The sequence below is a fragment of the Strix uralensis genome, chromosome 19 (genome assembly GCF_047716275.1).
Source record: "Strix uralensis isolate ZFMK-TIS-50842 chromosome 19, bStrUra1, whole genome shotgun sequence".
Lineage (NCBI taxonomy): Eukaryota > Metazoa > Chordata > Aves > Strigiformes > Strigidae > Strix > Strix uralensis.
This window is the reverse complement of record NC_133990.1, coordinates 15993908-16014580: the sequence shown is the minus strand read 5'-3', so window position 1 is coordinate 16014580 and position 20673 is coordinate 15993908. Positions and strand designations below refer to the sequence as shown.

Below are 20673 nucleotides of genomic sequence, written 5' to 3'. Positions count from 1 at the left end.
TGAGGTGTAGAAGAGGGTGGGCGGAGGGCGGGACTAGGGGGCGTGGCCTGCGGCAGAGGGAGGGGGAGGGGCGGTGCCTGTGTGATTGGCATGTTGATGGGCGTGGTTTGAGGAAGGAGGGAGGGGCTCGTGTGCGGCTTGGGGGCGTGGCCTAAGGAGGGGCCCGTCGTGATGATATGGTGGGGCGGGGCCAAGAGGTGAGGGGGCGGGGCGAGGGGCGGGGCTTGGTCCGTGGGGCAGGGGCGAGTCGTGGCGGGGAGCCGTGGGGCACGGAGGGAGCCGTGGGGCGGCACTGGGCGGGGGGAGGACCCGCGGGGGAGGCCCCAGCAGCGGCGCAGGAAGAAGTCGCAAGTTCCCAGAGGCGAGCGCGGGGTTTATTGGTGGGTCCCGGCTCCCCTGGGACGGCGCCTTCTCCCGCCCCAGCCGCAGGCTCTGGGTCACCCAGGAGCACCCCAGGGCCGTGCCAGGGTACCCAAACCGCCCCCCACCCCCAGCTCCGCCTCGGTTCCCCCGCACAGCCCAGCCGAGCAAGGGGGGCCAGCGGCCAGCTCCAGGAAACCAGGGACTTTTGGCAACAAAACCCCAAAAAACAGTGAGCGGGACATTATAACCTTATGGAAGCCCTGGCCCCCGTGGCTATTTCACAGCCCGTGGCCCCCCGGCAGACCCCTTCCCTCACCCCTTTTGTTTTTCCCCAAAGGGGAGTGGGGTCCCAGTGGGGGAGCAGCCAGAGCCCGCAGACAAGCTCCCCAAGGAGCCGTGGCACGGACAGGCCCCGCGGGGAGGGAGGGCAAGGCCCCCGTAGCCCCCCGGGAGCCCGACAACAGCTACATGTTGAGAAAAGCAAAGGCTGAGGGCTGTCGGCTGCCCTCTGCGTCCCTTTGTCCATCCTCAGGCCGGGACAGCGTCCGCGGCTCAGCCGGGGGAGAGTCTGGGCAGAGCACGGCGCCGGGACGAGCCACCAGCTCCATACCGGCGAAGAGGGAGAGGCTCCGGGAGGGCACAGGGGCAGCCGCCATGTCCCCTGCCAGCCTGCTCGCCACCTCCCGCTCGCAGGGACAGGATGGCACCACGGGCTGCCCGTGGGGCTCCGCTTCCAGCCCCTGTTCCTCGGTGTGGGCCGGCACGGCTACGGGGAGTGGGGCCGCGCTCAGGGGGGTGAGGATGCTCTCGCCTGCCAGGGGAGGGATGTCTGTCAGCAGGTCCCCGGCGCACGGGGCTGAGCCCACGGTGAGGGCGGAGGGGTCGGAGGCCGAGCGGGTGCTCTTGGGGGAGGGCTGGTCTCTGCAGAGAGCCTCGAACTGCCGCAGGATCTGGGAGGAGGAGTGGGACCGGTGGGAGTCAGAGTAGCAGCAGGAAGGGGGCCTGGCCCCGGCACCCCTCCCCAGTGCTGGGGATCAGCCCCAGTGTCCCCTCCCAGGGCTCAGCTTTGCCTCCTGGGGAGGGAAAAATCAAACCCTGCCACAGCTCCCTGCTCCCGGGAGAGGAGGACAATTCCCACCCCTCTGGGACACTCACAGAACCACCCCGTATCCCCGAGGATGGGCAGGACAATCCCCAGGAGCTGCCCACCCTGAGGAGAGGGCACAGGGACGTGCCAGGACTCACCTTGGTTGCTCGGTTGGCGACAGGGCCGGGGCTGCCTTGGCTGAGCTGCTGCAGGTGCTGCCGTGTGACGGCAAAGATCTGGTCCAGGGAGAGCAGGTCGGAGCACATGAGGGAGGAGATGGCGCACATGGACCTCTGCGGGGAGGAGAGCGGGGCTGAGCCGGGCAGGACAGACAGACAGACAGCGGAACACCCCGGCTCAGCCACACTTCTTCCCCTCCCCATCCCTCCACACCGCACCCAACGCGTGCGCTCACCATGCGGACGCTGTCGCTGGGGTCCTCCAGCGCCCGGCTCAGCAGCTCCAGCACCACCTCACAGTTCAGGAGCCCGCACCTGGCCGAGGAGAAGGGGGTTACGGCCACACGCAGCACCTGCATCCCCAGGAACCTGCTGCCCTCCTGCCTGGCAGCGATTCAGCCCCAGAGATCCACGCAGGGGCAGTCAGGGGGGTGAATCACAGAATCACCTCGGTTGGAAAAGCCCTTGAAGCTCCTCCAGTCCAACCAGGAACCTCACCCTGACCGTTCCCAACTCCACCAGATCCCTCAGCGCTGGGTCAACCCGACTCTTCAACCCCTCCAGGGATGGGGACTCCCCCCCTGCCCTGGGCAGCCCATTCCAACGCCCAACAACCCCTTCTGCAAAGAAATCCTTCCTAAGAGCCAGTCTGACCCTGCCCTGGCGCAGCTTGAGGCCATTCCCTCTTGTCCTATCGCTTGTTCCTTGGCTCAAGAGACTCATCCCCCCTCTCTGCACCCTCCTTTCAAGGAGTTGCAGAGGGCCATGAGGTCTCCCCTCAGCCTCCTCTTCTCCAGACTAAACCCCCCCAGTTCCCTCAGCCGCTCCCCATCAGACCTGTGCTCCAGACCCTGCACCAGCTCCGTTGCCCTTCTCTGGACACGCTCGAGTCACTTTTTGGCATGAGGGGCCCAAAACTGAACCCACTCATCGAGGGGTGGCCTCACCAGTGCCGAGCACAGGGGTGAGAGGCAGCTCAGGCTGCCCCTCGAAGCCCCCACAGCCCTCCCCAGCACCCACGGTCCCGGGGAGCTTTCGCCTCGGGTACTTACTCCTTGACGAAGTGCTGTGCTTCCTCCCTGGTGAGGAAGACCCTGGCACCGCGGGTCAGCACTGACACCAGGCTCACCTCCCGCACGCAGTCGCCCAGGCTGTCAGCGTCCACCCTGCTCGGGGACATACTTTGGTGGGGACAGGGGACAGCTCTGCTCCTTCCTGGGGTCCCAGTGCAGACCCTGCCACCCTCCTGTGGGCAGGGAATCCCTCCCAAATCAGCTCCCCTGCCCGTGGCTCTGCCCACCCACAGGCTGCCCGTCCTGGGAGGCCAAACACACCAGGGAGAACTCAGCCCGGCAGTGCCAGGGGACTCAAATTAATGGTGTGGAAAACGAGGGCACTGTTCCTGGAGATGAGGGAACCATCTCAGAAAGCCCCAGGGAAATGGGGGGTCCCCACAGCCCCATTCTCACCTCTCGGCCACGTGGGCCAGCTCCCGGCTGGCCCCGGAGTGGCTGTCGCTGCCCGATTTGCTGCAGGAGTCGGAGGTGCGGCTCAACTCGCCGTTCCCCTGCGAGGAGTCCTGGGAGCTGTGTCCGCTGTCCACCTCCTCCCAGCCGCCCCCGGCCAGCCCCGGCTGGTGGCTCCCTGCAGGGACAGCAGCGGCAAGATTTGACCCCCAAACCAGCCCCAGAACCTCCCGGGGACCCCCCCAGGCCCCCCCCAGCAGCTGCTAGCCACCCCAGCCCAGTGGTTGGGGGGAGGGGGGTGTGCCTACCTCGGGTGCTGTGCGCTGAGGTGGCTGCTGGTGGCTTCACAGCCCCGGCTGGGCTCCTGGCGGGTGAGGGGGCTCTCACGGGCTCGTAGGCGTCCTCGTGGAGCTCCCCGCGGCAAGGCCGGGGCCCCTCCGGGGAGGGGAGCACAGCGTGGGCCACTGCTTCAGCCGCTCGCTGGATGGTGCTGAGCAGGGCTTCGCCCGTCGAAGCTGGGGAAAGGCCAGAGGTTTCCTGGGGAGTCCAACCCAACCCCTCCTGGCACCCACCGCCACGCAGGGTGTCATAAGGGGACAGTGGGGGCCTGCCAGCAGAGAGGAGAGGCCCTGGCAACTGGGTTCCAGGCACAGCCCAGACTTTTAGCTGGACAAGGTGGGTGAGGAAGACCTGGGAGCTACTGGGACGGGCCACAGGGCACAAGCCCACGTCCCTGTCACACCTCGCAGCAGGGAAGGACCTGGCAGAGCCCCCCGCTGCCAGCCCCACGGCCATGCTGCCAGTCCCAGCACCCGTCAGACAGCTTGGGAAAGGGGAGAGCTGCACAAAACAAAGGCTTTCTGTGCTGAGTTGCCCAGAAACACCCACCCAGAGAGCTGGCAATCAGGTTAGGCATCTCTGAACGCTGGGAGCCTGGTCTAACCTCAGGCAGGACCCCCGGGGCTGGGGCGTTGTGGCACGCAGGCAGGGCAGTGCCGAGCAGGGGACCGACGCAGGGTGAGGGGCAGCACCAGGCGAGGGCACAGCCAAGGACTTACTGGAGCCGCTTTTCTCACTGCTGAAGCCAAATCCTTGCAGGGAGCCGCAGGGGCTGGGGCTGGAGCCCATGCCTGGGGGAGGCACAAAGCACGTTCAGAGGGAGAAGAGGCATTCGGGGTCCCCCTCTGCTGCTGTTCCTCCCCCTTGCAAGAACAGAGGAGTGCCTGGGGCAGCCGGGAGTTGCTAGGACCCGGGCACGTGTTTCCCTCTGACACAGTACCCTGCAGCCTGCTCTGGCCAGGACGCCCCCAGCGAGCAGTGCTGGGGCCCGTGATGGGGCAGGGGAAGCTGCCAGGCACCTGGCACCATGGCCTGTGGCACCCTGCCCTCACCTCCACCATCCCCTCTGGCAAGCAGACCCCCTGCACACCCACAGCTCCAGCCGAAGGGACTATCCTGGTGCTGCCAGCACGGCCCGTGGAAGATGACTGGGCCCATGAGGGGCCTGCACTTACCCGCAGGAGGCAGGGGACGGGCAGGCAGCACGGCAGGCTGGGGGAGCGGTGCATCCGAAAAGATAACGCTGGCCAAGTCCTGCCAGGAGAGACAGGGGTGTGGGCAGAGAGCTGGGGAGCACCGGGCACCCCAGACAGGCCCCAGTACGGGGGTGTGGGAGGCAGAGCTGCCCTGTTGCACCAGACAGGGCTCGAGCAGTTCGCCCGGCACAGGGGGAAAGGGGCCAGCACTCACCTGCGCGGCTGCCCGGACCTTCTGGTTCAAGCTGTTGCCATGGAGGGGGTCTGGGGGCCCAGCGAACACTGCAAGGCACAAGGTCAGGAGGGCTGGGGGATGCTCAGCTCCCAGGCACGAGGCAGGATGGGGCAGGACCCCGGCCCCGGCCAGTGCTCGGCCTCTGGAGCAGCCCCCACAGGCAGGAGCCACCCTGGGCTCTCACTCACAGCCCAGCTGGGTTCTCCAGCACCACACAGGGATGCTCCCCCCCTCTCCTGCCCCGGCTCCCCCACTCCTCACCCCGTTACCTGCCGCCTCCCGGATGAAGCAGGCGTTCCTCTTCAGCTGCAGGACGAACTGGGGGGAGCCCTGGGTGCATGTGTGCAGCAGGATCTTCAGCACCTGCGGACGCGGGGCTCAGGGTGAGAAGGCCAAGCTGCGGCTGCCCCAACAGCCCCAGTCCTGACCCCAGATGCACTCTGGCCTATCACCCTGGCCTCGGGGCTCCTCTGCAGCCGGGGGAGCCCCGCAGCAGCCACCCCCGCTCACCACCTACCTTCAGCTTGACGTGGCAGGAGTTGCTCTGCAGCCGGTTGAGGAGATACTCCAGCAGGCACTGGCTGCTGCCGGGCGACTCGTGGGAGATCTCTGGGGCGGGGGTTAGGGATCCTGCTCCCTCCAACTGGGACTGCAGCAGCTCCCACCCACCCCCCCCACAGTTGCCAGCACCTCTCCCCTCCAGCCCCAGCCACACCGGGGGCCTGTGGCCACCCCGCGGGCCTCCCGCACCCACCCCGGCCCCCACGGCCTGGAGCAGCCCCGGGGATCACCCCCCACCCCGGGCCCCTCCATTCTCCCCAGAAGGATACTGGCGATCTCCTCAAACAGGTACCCGGGGCAGGGGACGTCGTCGTCTGCCGTGCCCCTCAGCAGCACCGGCAGCTGGAGGAGGAGGAGGAGGAAGAGGAGGAGGAAGGCTGGTGTGAGAGGGGCCAGGCCCGAGCCTGGATGGGGCTGGACCCCCTCGAGCCCCACCAGCACCGCCTGAAGCCAATGCAGAAGCCCCCCACGCCCACCCCGGTGAGACCACAGCGCTGCCCTGACACCACAGCCCCCGAGATAAGTTACGTCACGGCTGTGACATCAGAGAGTAAGGGGGGGAGGGTGCCACGGCAAGGCCGAGGGGCCCTGGGGCCGGAGAGCATAGGAGGTGGGAAGGTGCAGCGATGACATCACGGGTGGCGGAGTGACATCACGCTCTAGGCAGCCCCCCACACTCCCACTCCCACTCCCACTCCCACTCCGGCCCCGGCCCCGGCCCCGGCCCGTACCCGGCTCAGGAAACTCAACCGGTCTCTCAGCGGCGCCGCCATGACACTGCCGGCACCGGCCCTGCCCGACGCGAAAACAGCCTCTCGGCTCCGCCCCCCGGAAGTCTCTATGAACCAATGAGAATGAGAGACGCTGCCGCTCAGCCAGTCATCAGCGAGGGAGGGCGGAGCTCCGGGCGGAAGCGGCCGCCAAGGCTGACGCCGGCGGCAAAAGGGCGGCAGACGGGAAGTAAACAACAGGCACCTCCACCAATCAGAGCTACAGGCGACGAGCGACCAATCAGCAGGGGCTTGGGAGGCGGGTGCCTCGTGTGACCAATCCACGCTTTCGCTGGGCCGATCTGACCAACCCAAAAAGGCCGGGGGGACGACCTTCCTCCATTACCCAATCAGAGAGCCAATTCGCTTTGATAGGCGTTCCTATTCACCTATCGACGAGCCCTGGAGGCGGGTATCCATCAGCGTCCAATGCGAGGGCGCAACGCTTTTGATGAGCGGACCGGGCGGCCAATCGCCGTTGCTCCGCCATGGCGGCGCCCAGGCCGTGAGGCGGCGGCGGCGATGTCGGGTCGGGGTGTCTGGGTGCGGGCGCGGGCGCGGCTGCGGCGGTTCCCGGCGCTGCTGGCGGGCTGCGGGGAGCAGGTGGGGCCGCGGGGGGCGGCTCCGGGAGGGGGGGGGGGGGGCCCGGCGATCCCGGCGCCCCGCTCCGGTTTTCTGTCGTTCCCCGCAGGCGGCTGCCTACGGCCGGTGCGTGGCCGCGGCGGCGGCCGGGCCGGCGGAGCTGCGGCGGGACGCCTGCCTGGAGGAGTTCCGGGCGCTGCAGGACTGCTTCGCCCGGGCGGTACGTCCTGGTGCCCGGCCCGGCGGGGCGGAGCGGCCCCGGCGGTCTCCGGGGCCTCATCCCGGCCTGAATCGCGACTCTTTGCAGGCGAAAACGACGCCGAAGTGACCCGCGGTACCGGCCCCGGCGCCCCTCACCCCGCGCACAGACCTGGAGACGCTTCGGGAAAATAAAAACTTTTCCAACCCGACCCGGTTCGTCCTTAAATTACAGAATAAAGAGCGAGGCGGGGCCGGAGGCAGCTGGCGGAGCCCCCGGCCTCGGGGCAGCCCCCGGCTCGGGCAGCCCCGGGAGCAGCGCCGGGCCAAGCGGCCCCGGGTCGCAGAGCGGAGACCGAAACCCTCCCCCGAGCTCCCCGGCCTGGGGAGAGCAGCCCCTTCCCCGCCCCCTTCCTCCTCTCTCCAGCCGCGGCCCCACATTCGCACCCATTTCCCAGCTCTATTTTCACGCCACAACCAAATTCCCGGCAGCAGGAACCGCCGGTGCCGAGCTCTGCCCCGGGGCGGCGGCCCCGCATCCCCGCCACCCGCTGCCGAAGGCTCCCGCTCTGGCAGCGGCTCTGCTGCAGCTGCTCGATCCCCTGAATGCCAAATCAGACGTATTTCTCCCCAAACCAGGCCCCGTGCGCGAGGGCAGCAGCAGGATCGCGGCCTCATCCCCAGCAGCGGCCGGGAGGAGCAAAGCCCGAGGAAAGCACAAAAACCACTTTTCCTTCAGCAGCGAAACTCCCCGCGGGCACAGAGCAAAGCCCCAGGGCCTGAGTAAGGCTTCCAGATTCTTTTTTTTAATTTAAAAAAAGAGATTTCGGATCAAAATGCTTCAGCTTATTTTATTGATCAGCTCAGCCTTCCCTCCGCTCTGACGCAGCTCCGGCCGCCTTCCAGCCCGGCGTGGGGGGGCTGCGCCTTTCCCCGCCGCCGAGGAAGGGCAGTGGCATCTTTGGTCCTTCTGCGTTCACACCAACTCAACGCCAACAGCCACAGGCAGGTCTGGCAGCGCGGGGCGGGAGCCTGCCCTCACCCTGCCCGCACAGCCAGCCCCTGGCAGGCAGGAAACGGCGAGAAAGGGCACATCCAGCTCCCTCTCGCTTTAGAAAGGCTGGTCGGTGCCGCAGGGGACGACACCGGGACCCGCCTCCCCGCCGTGACGCGGCCGCGTTATTGTGCTTTCGGACGGCGTAATGGCGAAGCTGGCTGGTACGATGGGGGGTCCTGAGGGTTAAGGCCATGACAGGCGTGGGGATGTGGCGCGGGTGGTCCTCCTGAAGTACGCCCGAGTCCGTGGCCGTTGCCCTGTGGCTCTGTGTCATTTTAATGAGAAATTAAGACGACGTCCTTTGAGCAACGGGCACACGTCCCGGGCAGGCGGCAGCAGAGTTCCCGAGTGACCCGAACCGCTGTGACAGTCCCGTGTGTCCGATAACGACCCCGGCTCTGCGAGGTCCCATCGGACACGAACTCGACGAGGCTAATTTACCAAAGACACGTTGAGAGACGGATATAAAAACCACCACAGTGATGAGGTCTGTAGACTCCAGGCTGGGAAATTTCAGCCATTCTAGTGAGAGCTTTGGGATTCGATTTCGTACATTCGCAAGTCAGGATGTAAAAACACAAAAAAAAACACAAAGGGATGAATCACTGTCTGGGAGCCTGAAACGAACCAGGGCTCTCAAAGCAGCTCTTCCCTTCCTCCCTCATAAAATATATTTCCAGGGGCGGAGTCCTGACATCTATGGATGGAAAATGCAGCGCAGAGGGGGGCTGGGAAGAACACACAAAACAAACACGCTCCACCGCGTTACAGAGAGAAGAGGTAGGTATGCTCGAGCCAAGCCCCCGAGTCCGCCCTTCTAAGCCGCGTCTTTTGTTCCCAAATTAGTCATCTCTTGCAGAAAAATCCAGCTGGTTTGGGAAGGGGGTGGGGGGCAGTCTGCAGCCCCCGGGGTTGAGCTTCATAATGCACTTTGGACAGGAGAAGTCAAGCTTGAAAGCACAGATGAGAGTTGAGCATCCGGGGAGGGTGGCGAGAGCAAAGCCCCGTGTTATTGCTAGTGTGTGGCCAACCAATTAAATCCCTGGGAGTAGAGGCAGCACAACAGCAGCAGTTGTGCCCGTTTAAGGCAGCGTTTCTACTAAACTAGGTTCCTAAACCACAACTATCTCCTAAACATGCAAGACTAACAGCTCCCATTTCAAGAGAAACACCAAAGCAATTGGCTAAGCTGGTCCTCAACTCATGACTTGATGCTTCCCCAGAATAAAGCCCTTCCCGCGAGGCCTCGGTCCCCAGGTCCCCTCTCCCGAAGCCCCACGCGGGCAGAGGAACCTCGCGGAGAACCCACCTCGCTTCGGGGGTCGGGAGCCGGATGGAGAAGGCAATTCGATATGGATGAGATGTTGAAAAAGGTCCTTGGAAGCTGGTCTGGCAGGGAACCAAGGCAGGTGGCAACCTCTGAAAGCCAGAGGACAGCGGGACAAGCTTTTCTTTCACGGTTGCCAGCTCCTCGGGCACGCGCAGGGAGGTGCTGCCGTGGCAGAGACTCGAGAAGCCGCCGGTCCCCTGGACGGTGCTCGCAGGTCCGAGGAGATCGCGTGGGCCCAAGCGCTGCGTCCGGCAAAGTGCTGCTGGCTCAGACCAACCCCTGCCTGAGCGACAGCGGCCAAAAAACCAGCTGGTGGAGTCGAACCTTCCCCCCGGAGCTCCTCAGCCCCGCCAACACCCGCAGCCACCCACCGAGCACGACCACCCCACTCACACGCTCCCGTCCGCCTGCGTCATCTGCTTGATCTGCCGGCTGTGGACCACCTGCTGAGCCCCCTCCGCAACTTGGTTTAATCGTGTCTCTAGAGCGCTCCGGAGGTCGTTTACTTTCACATCTGGAAGGGGGTTGAGGCCAATGAAGACCCCCGCCCCCTGCGCAGCCTCCTCTTCCTCCTCCTCGGGAGGCAGCAGGTCCCGTCTCCTCCGGCGGAGGTCCAGGTCCGCCTGCAGTTTCAGGTCACGGTTCGGTTTGACGTCGAGGTCCAGTTTCTGGTCCCCCTGGGCAGCTGCTCCTTTCTCAGACCCTTTCTCAGGGCCTGGTTTCTTCTCAGCATCGTTGGAGAACGCCCCGTCGCCGTGCCTCTGCTTGCTCCGCAGACCTCCCTGCGGGTCCTGGGCCTCGTCCACCACGTTCTCTCGAGGAGCTTCTTCCTTTACATCCCCTCTGCCAGGCAGGTCCCTGTGCGAGTCCCGCTGCCGCCCGCCAGCACCCTCAGCTCCCTCGGCGTCTGCACCTCCCCGAGGCTCCCGCAGGCGCTGCTCGCTCGCTGCCACTCTGGAGGAGCCCAGCGCCACTGCCAGGTCTTTGGGCTCCACCTGACTCAGTGCTTTGGCTTTAAGGTCTATTCCTGAGTCTCTTTCCAGACTCTTTCCCTGAACTTTGGCAGCCCCCAGCTGTTCTCTTTGGATGGGAGCTGTAGCTACTTCCACAGCTTTCAGGGAATTCTTCTTCTCGTGGACGTCTCTTCCAGCTTTGGCTTCACGATCTCCTCCTAAATCCTCCGCCAAGGGTTTCTTTTCTAGGTGGTTTCTGGCTGCTGGAATGCGTTGGGCATCCCCGTGAAGGGGATCCCAGTTCTCCGCTGGATTTTTAACAGCTCTGTCATTCTCCTGTGGCAGCACCTTCCGCTCCTTGGGAGGAACCCCAGGAATCTCACGCCTGTGCCCAGCCTCTTCCAGCTTTCCTGCAGCCCCCCTGTGCTGCTCCATGGAGTCAGCAGGCTGCCGGCCCGGGCCTGGCGCAGGGTGCTCCAGCAGCTCTTTGCTGAGCAGCTTTGCAGCAGCTTCTTGCTTAGCCCCGAGGCCCTCATCCTCCTTGCTCCTGGAGAAAGGCGCAGCGGGCTCCTGCTGCGTTTCTGCTGCAGAACAAAAAAAGACACAGAAAAGCTTTTTTCTTACGAGCAAGAGAGAGCCCCTTCTCCTGCCACCACGTTCTGCACAATGGGGGACAGGAGAAGAGATCAACGGCCACACAGGAGAACAGGTCCAGCGCGGGGGAGAGCGTTATCCCCTGCGTTATCCCTCCGAGGCTGGGGTCAGACACAGGAATGGCTTTTGCAGAGTGGACTCTGCCACGTGCCGAAGGGACTCGGAGCTCTCTCTGTCTGATTTTAAAAGCTGCTTGGAGCAGCCCGCGGAGGGGTCACGCTCTCTGGTGACGTCCTTACCTTGCTTTGGCTTCTCCTCTCCGCCCTCCTCCTGCCTTTGCTGGTGGATCTCCTTGTGCTGCTCTTCAATCACAGCCAGCAGTTTCGCCTGCTGGTCAAGTAGCTGCTTCTGCTGGACCTGCTGTTCTTTGATCACCTGCAGCAGCACAGCATGATCAAGCAGGTTTGCCTGTCCCGCTTCTAGAAAAGGAGAAAAAAAAGAAAGCAAAAAAAAAATAAATCCACGATCCAAATCCCTCACTAATCATCTTCTCAGCACTGGAGGGGCTGCAGGGGTTTTCCTGGGCAGGAAGGTCCTACTCTGCAAACACCACCCGCTCGCCAGGAGAGGGGAAGGACGCGGCCCCGCTCCGCCATACCCCTGCCGAGAGCCTGGCCTGGCCGCTCGCCACCGCACGGGCTCACGCGGGACGTCGCCCTCCCAAGATTTCGGTGGCGGGATCAAAACTGAGCTCTCGTTAATGGCTCAGGGAGAAAAGCCGTGAAGAAAAGGTAGAGGGGAGCAGGTCTGCTGGGGTCCCAGCGCAGGAAGGACGAGGCGGCGGCTCGGCACGGGAGCTGGAAGAGGACAGGACCGGCAGAAGTCGGTCGAGAGCGAGGGGCTCGGCGGCCCAAGCGAGACGAGCTGCTTTTGAAGCCTCCTGCGGTGCCTGGGGAAGCCCCAGTGCTGCTGCAGCTCTCGAGACCAGCCAGGCTTCTCAAACCCAGACCATCTCAGAATGCACTGCGAAGACTTCATCACAGCTAAGCCAAGCCTGGAGAGGCCACAAACAGCAAATCTTAGGAGGAACTGGAAGAAGTCAGCTAAGGCACAGCCCCGGGAGCTGCCCTCAGAGGGAACGATCTCTCTCTGAGAGAGACACCCCCCCCAGTGGGATAAACCTACATGGAAACATCGACCCGATGTGTGAGGTACAGAGGCTGAGCTGGGCCTTTTCAGGGAGCCAGTCCTGGGTTACAGCCAGAGTGATGAGAGGCCACTGTTGTCTCTCCTCCCAGCTCAGCCAAGTGAAGGTCTAGCCCAGCCCACGGCAGGAAAACACCCACCGAACGATCCTGCTGAAATTTTTGGCTTTGAGCACAGTGAAAGGGCCGCGATCCCCAGCAGCAATTAGAGGTTTCACGGCCGAGTACTCGCGCAGGTGTCAGGCAGGTTGAACCCACGGCGGCGCAGAGAGGCAGCCCCACCTCCCGCCGAGCCGAGCCACAGTAAAACCCAGCTCCCCGCGCCACGGGACGGGAGGAAATCCCTGCCCCGCCCTTCGCAGCCACGAAGTCACACAAAGCAGACGAGCGCGTTTCGGGCCGAGCAGGAGTGACTCACGTGGATGCACTCGCTGCAAGCGACACGTCACGCACAAACTACGAGACCCGGGTCTGCACAGAAACGTCGCTGCCTTTTCTCCACCTGGACAGACACGCAGACGTATTGTGTCGTATCTGCGTGTCGCTTCCCTCCCCCACCAGCAAGCAGCTTTCCTCCAAAACTCAAGGTGTTTCTAGACTATTACACCCCACAGGAAATAATGTCAAAATTAACAGCCTGTAAAATGCCATTTAAATTAAAAAGGGATGCTGTCCAGGTTAATCCTCCAGCACGCACTGCCTGCCCCTGTCCCGCTAATCACCCGCAAGGTGATTACAGAGAAATATTTCCAGTTCACATTATGGCACTATTAGCTGCGGGCCCCTGGAATTCCCCTTCCACTCCGTTTACAGAAAGCTGGGCTGCGAGGGGGAATTCAGTCCTTTCAAGAGAGCAATTGACTTCTCCAGATCTGTTTATTTTTCGCACTTTGCTCAGAATAAACAATGAAAACAGAAGTCTTTCTACTATCTCGCCCTCCGAGCCCGCCGGGTCCCAGCTCGGCCTGGGAATGTTTGGGTTGAACACACACAGGCAAAGGTTTAACGCCAAATCAAAGCGTTTCTCACCGAGAGCTCTGCAAACACGTGGAACTCCTGTATTTGTGCAGCACACCTCTTCCGCACAAACAAAAGGCAACGCTATCTCCCGCCTCCTCCTTTGATGGTGGGGGAAGGAGGCCTCAGCCAGCGCTTGGGCTGGATTTTAACAGGCACTCTTCATAAAAAACACCTTAAACGGTTCTAAAATGGAAGTACCCAGAGCAGATACACCCGGAGCACCCAACAACGGTCCTGGCGAGGCAGCTGTTTGCAGGGAGCATCGCGGGGGCTGCGCGCCCTCCACCATGCTCCTGTGAAGCCTTTTCACCCTTTCCACCCTCTCTGGGGATGGAGCTCAGCTCAGAGCAGAGGAGCAGAACAAGTCCAGAGCACCTTTTGGTGACACCCTCATGGGGGAGCATCCCCGGCATCGACCGAGATGGAAAAAACCCCACGGAAACTCGGGTGTCTTCACCCTCCTTGAAAGGTGAAGAGTCCTCACGGTCTGTACCCAGTGCTAAGCTTTTTGCGCTCAGTTTTTCAAGTCCCGTTGCAACACAGAATGGAAAGAAAAGAATCAGAAAACCAAGATGTAACCACTAAACAAAGAGGAGGGGGATATGCCCCCCAGGAGCGGGGATATGCCCCCCAGGAGCAGAGCCCGCCCACTGCCATCGCTCATCGGACCAAACTCCCATCACCCCCGGACCAGGACAGCAAAGAGCCACGGGACCCGCCACGCACAGCCCGAGCTCGGGGTCCCACCCCTCTCGCGAGGCGGAGGCCGAAGGCAGCGAGCTCAGCCCGAGGAAGGGCTCAGCACCAGCACGGAGCCAGCGTGACTCACGTCCTCGAGCGGCCCCTGCGCCATGGAACAGCCAGCCCGCGCCGCAGGCCTGAGCCCGCTGGAGACAGGCACTAATTGCTGCGGCGCGGAGGTGACTACGGCCTCGAGCTATGTGCTGGCAAGAGCCAAGAACTGCGCCGGCTGGCACCGTCCTCCCACAGAGAGAAATCCTGCGCTCACAGCTCCAGCTTCCCCTCCCCGCACAGCCCGGGGACGGACGCTCACCCTCCAGCTTGCTCTCCACGTTCTCCTGCTGCTTCTCCTCGGTGTTTCGGAGCTCCCTCGGCTCCAGCTGATCCGCTCTGTCCGGGAGCGGCAGCTCCTGCTTTTCACCTGCGGACAAACAGATCGACAGACCTTTGCAGTCAATAAGGATGCTCCGGCAGCAGATGTTCTCTAAAATGACTCCACGTTGAGTTGTCCCTCCCTGCCTGAGCCGGCACAGTTTATATTCAACCCGATAACTGCAAGGGAAGTAATAAAAAAAAATATTTAACAATCTTATAGACTCGTGGCAGCGAGCCAGCACTAACTACCTCAGCCAATTAAAATGCAAGAACGGTTCTAACTAGCTTTTAGACGGGCACTTAGCAATGTGTTACCTGTCAAGATCTCCCGGCTCCGTGTCCCCAGTGAGTTCGGAGACGCACAGGAACAGCATGGCACCTGACATTTAGCAGGCTAGCAAACAACTGTTTGACAGATATTACAGTAGCTGTCAAAGCCACCAGATTCCCCCTTTTCCCCAACAGCTGCTGAAGGGGCCGTGCACACTCACATGCTAATCTCGTGAAATTAAAAGGAAACACTGGGGTGTAGGTAGGAATAACCAAATTGCCCAGTCTCTAGTGGGGGGATTACAGGCCAAGAGGAGAGTTTGTTCAGACGAGCCACCGTGGAGGGAGCTTACCAGGGTCAGCTTCCTTCTCCACAGACTTCACAGCCTCCTCTGCTTTCCTGGGGAGCTGGAGCTTTGATTTCTCCCTGTCACCTGCAGCCTCAGCTTTCTTCTCACCGTCCGACGCGGCAGCTTGCGCCTTGGCTTCCAGCGCTTGTTTGTCTGGCTCCAGCTCTTTGTGTGGCAGCCTGCCATCCTGCTGCACGATCACCTCCAGGACGTTCTTCGGATTTTTAGCGGGCTCGTCAGTCCCTCCCCGCAGTTGGCTCTCAGCAATTGCTTCCTTCCCTTGTTTCGGGCCAAGTGCCTCTTTCTGGGGATTCAGCGCGGCTGGTTCCTCCAGCGCCGGCTTCAGCAGACGATCGTCGGCTCCTCCAGGCACGAGCTTGTTCTCATCGGATTCCTCCCGCTCCCGCCCCATGTCCACCACCACTTCGTCATGTGGGACGGGTGGCTCGTGGCGATGCGCTTCCCCCACGGGCAGGGCAATCCCTAGGGCGGACGACAGGCAGGGTCAGGGGGCTCGAGACTGACGGGAGAAAGGAACAGGCACCCCCAGCTACCTGCTGCCCCGTTTCAGCCCTGCCTCATCAGGAGGCTGCATTCCTAACGAGCCTCGGCAGCATCAAATACTAAATCACCTTCAGTCCGTGAGGTAACGAGCAGAGAGCAGGATCTTTATCTAAACTAGTCCTGCAACGTACACCTCCCAGCCCCAGAGCTGGCACCCTTTCCCCAGTTTCCTCGTTACCTTGATCAGGACGGTCAAGCTGCACTTTCTCCTCCGGCTTTCCTCTCTCCTCCTCTCTCTTGGGTACCTCCATGGGCACCTTGATTTGCGGCTGCTCCATCTCCTCCTTCTCCTCCAGCAGCTTCGGTTTATCGCGGTCATCCTCCGCCTCCTCCACTGCCGGGTTCTGCTCTGCAAATGCAGGACAGTTAATTACACGAGGTTACGGGCGGCTGCAGCGTCAGGCCACCAGCAGGATCGAGGCGATTGCTTTGTCTGCTGCAACCCCCTTTATCGACACCAGCCGAGCAGCTCTTTTCCCTCCAGCCTTAGCACGGAGGGGTCAGGGCTTTTGTTCTGGGGTCGCCTGTTTGTTTTCCCTACGGTGGCTTTTGATGGAGCTGCCGGCAGGGAAACCCAGGCCAGGCACCGAGGCAGGGCCGGCAGGGAGCCGGCTGCCGCTGCGAGCCCATGCCGCCAGATGGTAGCATCCTCCCGGCTCCCCCGCGCCGGACCCCCGAGCACCGGGAGAAACCAAGGTGGGGTCAGGCCGCAGCCCCCCATCACCCGCCTGCGCGGGCTGCGTGTTGCAAAGCAGCTCAAAACCACTTTTATTTTTGTTTTTTTCCTCCTCATCGCACACGAGCGTTTCGCCAGCCCTTCGAACGCTGCAAGGAGGATGGGAGGGAGGAGACCTGCCCGACCCCGCAACAGGCACCAAGATTTGAGGAGCGCGATTAAACAGGCATGAGGGGAAACTCCCGGGGGAGACGGGGGACTCTCCCCATCTCTCCCTCAAAGAGATGGGATGTTTCTGGAAGACACATCCCAGTGTAAACCAGTTACTAGGTTCAGCGCTGGAGTAACCACGTGGAATTCGTGGCATGTCCCACGGGATGGGAACGGTCCCTTCCGACCCCAGGGTGGCAGAAGACAACCCACACAGCGCAAACAGGGAGTGAACTCTTCCCTAGAAGAGCAGCAGAGGAGGAAATCTAATTGTTTCCCAGCACTGAAGTTGTTCTGCAGATTTTTTTCCATCCAACAAACACTGAAAAAAAAAAAAAAATCTATCTTCTGTAACAAAAAAAAAAATTCCTAACTCTTCCCCCCATTTGCCCTCCCCCATGCGATTTCCTTTGGGGAATTAATTCTATAAACATCTTTCAATTTTCTCCTCCCCCTCCGCAGGGCTGGTGCGATTTATTACAAGATGAACTCATGGGAAAGAAGAGATTGCCACAACTTCAGCTGCGTGGGCCTTACCCAAGTTGGGGGAGAAAAAAAAACCAAAAAACAACAAAATAAGTACAAAATCCTGGTCCAGAGGGATCCGTGCCAGAAGGATCCAACGCCTTTCCAGAAACCTGGACTCTCTGGCCCAGAGCTCCGCACCCAGTTGAAGGGACGTGCGCTGGGGCTGGCTGGCTGTCAACGTTTCTTTGCTTTGGGAATGACAGTGGGAGGGGAAAAGGACTTGGATTTTCTGAGAAATTCGAGTCTAGTACCCAAGGGTCCCTCTCTCCATTGAGGGACTTCCCAGGGTTCAGCAAGTCAGGGCAGGACACTCCTCCTTTCAGGAAAAAATGGACTGTAGGAACCAGTGCCCAGCCCTGGACGGGGGCCCTGGGAAGCAGGAGGCTGAGGCCGGGGAGGGGAGCGCTCGGCACGGCTGCGGATGTTCCCAGCTAAATTCTGGCCTCGCAGCAAAAAATTATTTACTCTATTGGAGAGAAGTTTTTCGTTAATTAGTTCATGAGGCCGGGAGATGGCTGCGTTTGGAGAAGGCTGCGGCACATCTGAAACCAGAGGATCCCCAGAACCGTAGCACGGGCAGAGCCGTTCCCACGGCAGAAGGGGATGACGACCCGCGGCAGAGCGAGATGACGTTCAAGAGGGGAAATAAAACGGGAAGAGGGGGGGAAGCTTTCCATGCAAGCGGGAAATGGAGGAGTTAAAACCAGAACTAGCCTCGCGTTGCATGGCGTGGTTTGGCCAGAGGACCCTGCAGCAGGTGAAACCCCCCACGGGTCCAGGACACGACTGAGGGGCTGGGGGAGGCCCCGCTGCGGGGAGAAGCGTCAATCGTAAATCAAGAGGCAGATGCCTGGTCCCCGTTCTGCAAACAATGCAAGAAAAGACCAAAACACAAACAAAAATAAAAGCCTCCATGCCATAATAAGACAAAGTTGCCTCTAAGCCGTCATTTGCTCAGCAGGAAACAAAATTAAGTTCATCATCAGGGCGTGAATTAACGACCTCGCACGCTGCATGGAAATCTATACGGGGCTATATGTGGTTTGCAGAGAACAATTTTGTTCAGGATGTGTAATAATCGCTCTAACTGTCTAGTCGCCCTCCAGGTCCCTTTGGAGAGCGTTACAGTAATTCTGCGCCTCTTAATGTTTTATGAGCGGCGTTGGACTTTACAGGCGAGGGCTGAGAAGGCTGTAAAAGCTTTTTGGCTTACAGCACCGGGGCCTGGGCGTTCGGCAGCACCGGGAGGGTTTGCTCGGCCTCGGCGCAGCCGGCGGGTCCTGCCGAGCCGCCCCAGCTCACGCTGCTCTTCAGCGGCTCCGCTCACACGCACGGGGCAGCCGGGGGAAGCCAGAGCTTTCTGCAACTGATTTGTGTGTGTGTGCGTGCGCGTATGTGTTGTGGTTTGCCAACAGCCTCTCTAGGCTGCAATAAAATTTCATGATTAGCAACCTAAAAGCTTCCCTTCCCCCCCCCCACCCCCCCCGCCCCCCGCCCCGCTCCTGGTTTGGGTAGTAGCAATGGTCCCAGAAAGGCATTAAATCCCTCCTCACATGGTTTTCCTATCGCTCTCGTCCACCGCAGCAGCGACTGTAGCCAAAAGCTGCGTCCTCTCGGCAGAGGCAGCGCGACGGGCCCCGCTGTGCTCTGCGCTCCCCCCGCCCCGAGCCGAGGGGGACCCAGCAAAGGGAGTGGGGGAGCCCCAGGGACAGCACGGGGAGCTCGGGGCGGGGGGGACACGCCACCCTCTCCGTGCCGCTGAGCGACGCCCGGAGCGTCGGCCGAGGGACATGGAGGTTCAGGATCTGCTTGTGCCGATCCAGCTCCAGATTCGCTTAAATCGCTTCAGCGCGGTGAAGTGGAGCAAGAGCCGGGAGCTCGTGCTAAGGGAAACGAAGAACGGAAGGGTGGGGGCAAACCGCTGCCCTCCCGTGTGCGAGCAGCCCTGCGCCCCCGAGCAGGGCAGGGACAAGCCCCCCCTCGGCCCCAGCTGTGCCTCCAGGAGCCCCCCCCTCCCCTCCCCCTTGAAACGGTTACAGATTTCACAAGGTTATCGAATGGCATCACTGAAATTAGTTCACAGTTGTCTCCTGACGCACCAGCAGTAAAAACGAACCCAAATTACAAGAGGCTGATAGTTCCTTTTCTGTGTCACAGGCACTATTAAAAGCTCGCTCGCACAAAGCACCAGGGAGAGCTGCAGCAGAGTCAAGCTGTTCCTGCAGCTATTAGGAGCTGTGCATAATCCACGTTTCACACATGTTCGGGGCTGCTCTGGCTAATAACACCGGCGGGGACGCAGCCCGCAGCCAGGCAGGTCCCTTTTTCGGGAGCAAACGCGCGGCTGCGGCGCGGGGACGGAGGAGCCCTCGGCATCACGCCCCGCTGCACACCGGCACCCGCGGAGAAGCCGAACGCAGCCCCGGGTTTCGCCCAAGTCCTTATGACACAGATCCCTGCACCCGGGAGGACACGGGGGGTGGCTGGAGAAGGGTCCCCCGCTCCCGGAGCGCGGGGGAAAGGGCGCTCTTGCATAAGGAGCGTGAATCGGGTCTTTGTTACCCGATATTGCACAACGCCAGAGAAAGAAACCGAAGCAGCAATGATCAAGTAAGGAGCTGAAAAATATTACAAAATCTTAATCCACCCCATGAGACCCTCTAGGGTGCTTTCAAATACAGAGAGAAATTGCCTAATTAGCTTTTTTTTTTTTTTCAAATGGATAATTGCCTTCATGAGCTTTCACAGACAGCTTAGCAACCTTTTAACACGCGCGCACACGCTGCATGGAGCGGCGGAACGTTTCTGAAAGGGGTTTTATACCTTTCCCGAAGAGCTGCTGACAGTAAACCTCAAGCAATACAGGCAGGGGCTGTAATGGGCACTTGGGTGTCGTTAGTAAAAACACTATTCAGAGTTTGCTGGTCAATACGTGTTCACATAAAAGGGCAATGTTCTAATATTCATAATCCCAGGGCCCACAGGGCAGGGTTTTAATGAAAGTCTGTACAGTTCTGGTCTCTGCAACATCAAAGAGGCCAATAAAACTCCTCTCACATGCTGACAGGCAAAAGTCAGACGGTGAAGGCAGGACTGGGAAAAGGCCCCGTGCAGCCCCCAGCTTTGCCTCGGCCAGGCAGCTCCCGGCCGGGGGGGGGTGCGGGGAAGGGGCACGGAGGCTCCCCCAGCCCGGGGAAGGGGCCGAGCACCCACCGCCGGTGCCCGGGGAGAAGACGTGTGCTTCTGCTACGGCCTCGCGCGAGGGATCCGGACCAGACGCGTGTCGCTGCCGAGGGCACCCCGGTGACGCGGGGCAGCCGGCATCCTGCACGCCCCTCCAGCGACAGGATGCAGCTGCTGCAGTGTTTTCCAGGCTGCAGGCTCCTGCCTCTGCAAAACAAGCCGGGTGAGGATGAGGGGGGGAGCCACGGTGGGGAAGAAGGGCACCATTTAACGCCTCTCATTGCTAGTCAAGCCAACATCCTGCGGAGGCACGGGGAGGCACGGATCCAAGGCGCGGGGCGGTTGGCAGCAGCGGCTCTCCCGGGGCAGCCCCAGTCCACTCGCCCTGCGAGGTCCTTGTCCCCCCCCTTCCTCTGCCCGGCTCCATCTCCTCCAGCTTCCCCCTCCCGGGGGATGGAGCACCTGGGGCAGAGCCAGCAGCCCCCTCCCCACTACGAAAGGGACGGCGCTGGAGTTGGAGGGGAGCTGGAGCTTTCCCCAGGCAGACGCGTTAGGAGCTGCACAGCTCCTCCCTGGGAAGTTTATGAACCAAGAGCATTAAAAGCGCCTTCCTCCCAGGTAGGATTATTTACTCCAGCAGC

General features: G+C 61.5%; 3 protein-coding genes across 6 annotated transcripts in view; 1 reads left to right on the top strand and 2 right to left on the bottom strand.

Moving 5' to 3' along the window:
* Positions 1 to 356: 356 nt before the first annotated feature.
* Positions 357 to 6247, bottom strand: TEPSIN (TEPSIN adaptor related protein complex 4 accessory protein). 2 transcript variants are annotated; one of them, XM_074888771.1, is made up of 13 exons: positions 6158 to 6247; positions 5696 to 5768; positions 5383 to 5474; positions 5135 to 5228; positions 4845 to 4912; positions 4610 to 4688; positions 4154 to 4225; positions 3404 to 3610; positions 3099 to 3273; positions 2682 to 2795; positions 1866 to 1944; positions 1609 to 1743; positions 357 to 1313 (listed from the first exon to the last, which is right to left on the bottom strand). In XM_074888771.1, exons 1-13 carry the CDS (start codon positions 6197 to 6199, stop codon positions 828 to 830), a joined length of 1716 nt encoding a protein of 571 aa, XP_074744872.1. In that variant the 5' UTR covers positions 6200 to 6247; the 3' UTR covers positions 357 to 827. The 2 variants fall into 2 exon arrangements, with proteins under 2 accessions (XP_074744872.1, XP_074744873.1); XM_074888772.1 differs by lacking the exon at positions 4154 to 4225.
* Positions 6248 to 6668: 421 nt separating this feature from the next.
* NDUFAF8 (NADH:ubiquinone oxidoreductase complex assembly factor 8) lies at positions 6669 to 7188 on the top strand. The gene is made up of 3 exons (XM_074889668.1): positions 6669 to 6799; positions 6888 to 6998; positions 7086 to 7188. The coding sequence occupies exons 1-3, from the start codon at positions 6719 to 6721 to the stop codon at positions 7104 to 7106; spliced, it is 213 nt and encodes a 70-aa protein (XP_074745769.1). The 5' UTR covers positions 6669 to 6718; the 3' UTR covers positions 7107 to 7188.
* Positions 7189 to 7807: 619 nt separating this feature from the next.
* SLC38A10 (solute carrier family 38 member 10) overlaps positions 7808 to 20673 on the bottom strand; it is a 37330-nt gene continuing 24464 nt past the window's right edge. For 2 of the 3 annotated variants that reach the window (XM_074889665.1, XM_074889667.1), the window contains 6 exons: positions 15614 to 15784; positions 14875 to 15354; positions 14190 to 14297; positions 11210 to 11389; positions 9757 to 10900; positions 7808 to 9646 (listed from right to left, as the gene is read on the bottom strand). In XM_074889665.1, coding sequence (XP_074745766.1) covers positions 9631 to 9646; positions 9757 to 10900; positions 11210 to 11389; positions 14190 to 14297; positions 14875 to 15354; positions 15614 to 15784 — 2099 coding nt within the window. In that variant the 3' untranslated portion in view covers positions 7808 to 9630. The remainder of the gene's footprint in view (positions 9647 to 9756; positions 10901 to 11209; positions 11390 to 14189; positions 14298 to 14874; positions 15355 to 15613; positions 15785 to 20673) is intronic. The other variant, XM_074889666.1, reaches the window with a different exon arrangement.

What these genes read in the sequence shown, in the direction of transcription:
- TEPSIN (XM_074888771.1), bottom strand. Translation starts at nt 6,199, where the DNA reads ATGGCGGCGCCGCTGAGAGACCGGTTGAGTTTCCTGAGCCGG. An exon ending in CCTGTTTGAGGAGATCGCCA is followed by an intron (nt 5,475 to 5,695) that starts GTATCCTTCTGG and finishes CCCCCGCCCCAG; the next exon opens with AGATCTCCCACGAGTCGCCC. An exon ending in CTCAGCGCACAGCACCCGAG is followed by an intron (nt 3,274 to 3,403) that starts GTAGGCACACCC and finishes CTGTCCCTGCAG; the next exon opens with GGAGCCACCAGCCGGGGCTG.
- NDUFAF8 (XM_074889668.1), top strand. Translation starts at nt 6,719, where the DNA reads ATGTCGGGTCGGGGTGTCTGGGTGCGGGCGCGGGCGCGGCTGCGGCGG. An exon ending in TGGCGGGCTGCGGGGAGCAG is followed by an intron (nt 6,800 to 6,887) that starts GTGGGGCCGCGG and finishes CGTTCCCCGCAG; the next exon opens with GCGGCTGCCTACGGCCGGTG. An exon ending in AGGACTGCTTCGCCCGGGCG is followed by an intron (nt 6,999 to 7,085) that starts GTACGTCCTGGT and finishes GACTCTTTGCAG; the next exon opens with GCGAAAACGACGCCGAAGTG.